A 4,451-nucleotide genomic window follows, 5' to 3' on the forward strand; every position below is an offset into this window, starting at 1 on the left:
GGACAGGCATAACGGCATCAAGGCTGCACTTGAGGCTCCGGACGGAGGTTGGTTACCTCCATCTGCATACCGTGCATTCTGCATTTGACACGTAGCGGCTAATTTTGCCCTTACCTTCAAGTGCAAAGACGCACGTAGGCTTCTAGTGAATGCCGCATATGCCAAGACCGAGGTTGAGTTTGATTACTGGTTTGATATTCTTCGGTCTGAAGACCCGGCGATGTGTGAGTGGACGAACCGGATTGATTATTCCTTGTGGACTCAGCATCGTGATGAGGGACGAAGATTCGGTCACATGACGACGAATATCTCCGAGTGTGTGAACTCAATCCTGAAGGGTGTCAGGAACCTTCCTGTATGCTCTCTGGTGAAGGCAACATATGGAAGGCTTGCGGAACTCTTTGTTCGCAAGGGGAGAGAGGCTGAGGCCCAGATGGGAACCGGACAACAATTCAGTCAGTACTTGGTGAAGTGTATAGAGGCCAACTTGAAGACGGCCAGGTGCTTCACGGTGACTTTGTATGACCGGGATAACTCCGAGTTCACCGTAGCCGAGACCACTCCGACGGGCTCTTTCTCATTGGGTACCTACAGAGTATCGCTTGTCTCTCGGACCTGTGACTGCGGGTACTTCCAGGCGCTTCATTTCCCGTGTCAGCACGCACTTGCATGCTGCGCCTACTCACGGGTTACCTGGTCCTCTTATGTTCACAGCGTGTATCAGATTAGTTCAGTGTTCAGTGTGTACCGGATGGGATTCACACCACCGATACCGGAGGGCTTTTGGCCACCTTACGACGGGCCCACCGTGATTCCGGACCCTGCCAAGAGGCGTGCGAGAGAGGGTCGTCCGAGATCCACTAGGATACAGACGAATATGGACGAGGCAGATCCGAACCGGCCAAAGAGGTGTGGCCTCTGTCGCCAACCCGGACACACCCGTCGGAGTTACCCACAACTTGGAGGATCGTCTCACATGGGGGGCCAGTAGTATCGATCTTGTTACTGTTAGTGCTTATTGATTTTTATTTTTCCTGTTACATGTTATGTTAGAGGACTTATGTAATCTGTTGATCTATTTACCTTCTAGTAATGAAAAAGTTGTTTCTGAATTTGAGTATAGCTAGAAATCCCATAAATGCAAAAGTTGATAACTAAAGTGTTATATGATTCAATGATAATACATATTCACTGATCCACTAGGTAAATACCAGATTTTGAAATACAATAAGATGAAGAAACAACAAGGAAAAATAGCTCTAAAGTAACAATAGTAGTCCACATGGGTATCATACATGAATGAACCCTAACGTCCAAAATACATGAAAAGTAAATCATCTAAACAAGTGGGAGCCCGTCCCACAACGACGGGGTACCCATGGCCTCTGACCTCTGCGGATAAACGGCTCCTCATCCTCTATCTCATCCGCGTCCTCATGCGGGGCATGCTGTGCGGGTGGCGTAAAATGGACAGGTGCGGCAGAAGGCCCGGCGACAGACTCTGATGCAGCAGTGTAGGCGGAAGGTAGGGTACCTCCCAAACCAAACTGGTCACCAACAGGTGTCGTAGCAGGCTCGTTCAGATCAACATCTAAGGGTGCCTGCGTGCTGGGGGATTGACCACGCCTCCTGCCCGGCACGTCCTCCTGCATGATAGCCGTAATCTCCTCTAGAAAACGTGGACTGCCGAAGTCCGCAACAAGCGTATCTGCGCCAAGGAAGTCCTGCCACTGTGATCCCGGAATAACCCATGGAGTCCCGTCCTGCTGAGGCTCGTCATCGGCGGGTATACAAACAAAGTAATGTCCAACAGGTCCGGACCCAAGTCCAGTGTCACTAGGCTCAGCCCCGTCACCCATCCCTGAGCCATACCACTCACCTCCGTGCACCCCATCCTGGGTACTAACACCAGCAACTGCAGCCGCCCCTGCACCATCCCCGCCCTCGGGTCCATGCTGATCGTCGTCGTCGTCCTCAGAGTCGGGTGCAGCGGCATGAACCGCACCACGCCCTCTACCTCTGCCTCGCTGGCCTCGTCGTCGACCCCCAGCGGGGCCGGCCTCGTCATCATCCTCCATAGCACGCTCAAGCCACCCCCAGTCAAGCTGGCTACGCTATGTCCCCACGCGAGCTCTCCTCTCAACCCGCCGCCTGTCCGGCACGTCGTCAGGACGATCCATCTCAGGAACTCGCCCAGATCCTCGCTGTGATGCCTCAACAGGAATAGCAACGGCTCTCGGATCCCCCAACTGTGGATCCGGAGACAATAACCTCTTCCCGTGCTGACTCTACCACTCCAGGAACTCATGCGACGGACCAGGGTCAGCAACAACATCGAACCTCAGCATGCTCTCCGCACGGGACTCCCAATGGAGATGCCACTTCTGCAAATGGTACGGGAACCATCGATCGCCGCCTCTGCCGTCCTTCGACATCAGAAAGTCGATGTTCAGGGCGGGATGTGGACGGGGCTGCACCCCTCCAAACTGCAAAAGAACCCTATCTATCTGATGCCACTCTATGACGGCAAAGTAGATAAACGACGTAACAGACTGCCACGGCGCCATGTGCCGAGGCTCCAAAACCTCTGGATGCACAACCTGAAGTACGTCGGGGCTGCTATACGGCTCCAGATAAACTGCACCAATAACTATACAGTGTCAGGGCAACTCATGAGCCCAACTCCTAAGGTGTGGTTAAATAAAGAAACTTATTAATTTACATACTGACCTCTCTATCCTGCAACCGGTCTATCGAGAGCCTCCACATCTGGACTCTAGGACCCTTCTCGCTACTGGAAGGGTTGTAACCTGACCACCTGCATCATACACATGTCTTACCGCTACTTAAATGTGTGCTTAGGGTATCCAATACGTTATAAATGAACACGTAGTTATGTATAGTAAATTGAAATAGACAAGGCTTAGTACAGTACCTCGAGGCCAATGGCCAGCTGAACGTCTCAAACCCTGCAAGCCTAAACCGAGGAAATCGCCAGAAAATCCATGACTGAAGTAACTGAAGTGGGCCCGCTAGCTTGATAACATTTCTGTTCGCCACTCGACACATGCACCAGTACAACCATGCCAGTGCTGCAGAACCCCAACTGTAGGTCCCCATATCCTCCAGCCTAGCTACAAACGGAAGCCATCTGATGTGAATGCGGTTGCCGGACTTGTCCGCAAACAGCTGCGTGCCCAACAACATCATGATGTACACACGGGCATATCGGCGCACAGTCTCGTCATCGGCTCCCTCGGGGCACTCCCCAAAAGTCTCCTGAAACCAGCTGCAGTTGATTGCGTACTTCTGAACCTGGCTAGGAGGAGGTATCACTCCAAGCAACTCTTGGAACCACTCCCACGCTGGACGCCACCCTGGATGTATATATGGAACTCTGATAGACAGCCGCTAACGTAACGCCCATCCACTGGCAAACCCAACTGGTATGCCACGTCCTGGAGTGTGATCGTGCACTCTCCGAAGGGCATATGAAACGTGTGTGTCTCCGGACGCCATCGCTCGACGAATGCACTGACAAGGGCCTCGTCTAACCGGAACCATCTATCGTTCAGCCTTGCAAGATGGTATAGACCGGCCATATGCAAGTACGGAACGTATCTGTCATCCAGTCGCATACCCTGCTGCCGCCGCATGCTCCTGATGCATCGCTGAGGCTGCGCATGAAATGCACGGCAATGTTAGAACCAGCTTAATAAACAACGCCAAAAACCACCAACACGATAAATCATCAACAAAACAATATACTAAGTAAAATCGCATCAAAATACATCAACAAGAACCACATGCAAAACAAACCAATAGACCGCACAACTAAACCGCTAACATATAACAGCTTAAGTAGAACCACTAACATAAACCACTAACATAAACCACTAACATAAACCACTAACGTAAACCACTAACATAAACCACTAACATAAACCACTAACATAAACTACAAACATAAACCACTAACTTAAACCACTAGCATGAACCACTAACATAAACCACTAACATAAATCTCCTACATAAACCACCATCTAACCCGCATGCAAAACCACTAAGTCACATATACCGCTAGCACGAAGTTAATTCTGTACTAACCTCCTCGTTGATGACCCTGGCTATATGAGCAACTCCGTCCAAGCGATATAACCGTGCCAGATCGTCCCCCATCAGCAGAGTATACTACTAGAAATAGGGTTTTTTCGGACAAAAATTTCAAACGAAATTTATTCCGTCTAAATGACTTTTTAATTTCGGACAAATTTAAGACAAATGTTAAACAATTTTTAGTGGAGGTTTTGGAATAATATATTATGTCCTAAATTTGTCTAAATTTTGTCCCAAATTTTGGCGCCAAATTTTTTTTGATGGCGCCAAAATTTTCATACAGATTAACAACACATTTTGGACAAAAAATTATATTTCGCCCGTATTTCATCTGA

The 4,451-nt window shown here is 49.6% G+C and overlaps 1 protein-coding gene across 1 annotated transcript; it reads right to left on the reverse strand.

Annotated features, from left to right (window-relative positions):
* Positions 1–2,288: 2,288 nt before the first annotated feature.
* LOC140181227 (serine/threonine-protein phosphatase 7 long form homolog) lies at positions 2,289–4,179 on the reverse strand. Its single transcript, XM_072224750.1, has 6 exons — positions 4,108–4,179; positions 3,596–3,677; positions 3,222–3,377; positions 2,936–3,134; positions 2,727–2,818; positions 2,289–2,638 (listed from the first exon to the last, which is right to left on the reverse strand). Exons 1-6 carry the CDS (start codon positions 4,177–4,179, stop codon positions 2,289–2,291), a joined length of 951 nt encoding a protein of 316 aa, XP_072080851.1.
* Between the last annotated feature and the right edge of the window lie 272 nt (positions 4,180–4,451).

Source organism: Arachis hypogaea, chromosome 18 (assembly GCF_003086295.3).
Source record: "Arachis hypogaea cultivar Tifrunner chromosome 18, arahy.Tifrunner.gnm2.J5K5, whole genome shotgun sequence".
NCBI lineage: Eukaryota > Viridiplantae > Streptophyta > Magnoliopsida > Fabales > Fabaceae > Arachis > Arachis hypogaea.

What these genes read in the sequence shown, in the direction of transcription:
- LOC140181227 (XM_072224750.1), bottom strand. Translation starts at nt 4,179, where the DNA reads ATGGGGGACGATCTGGCACGGTTATATCGCTTGGACGGAGTTGCTCAT. An exon ending in GACTGTGCGCCGATATGCCC is followed by an intron (nt 3,135 to 3,221) that starts GTGTGTACATCA and finishes TTCCGTTTGTAG; the next exon opens with CTAGGCTGGAGGATATGGGG. An exon ending in GTTGCAGGATAGAGAGGTCA is followed by an intron (nt 2,639 to 2,726) that starts GTATGTAAATTA and finishes TTATTGGTGCAG; the next exon opens with TTTATCTGGAGCCGTATAGC.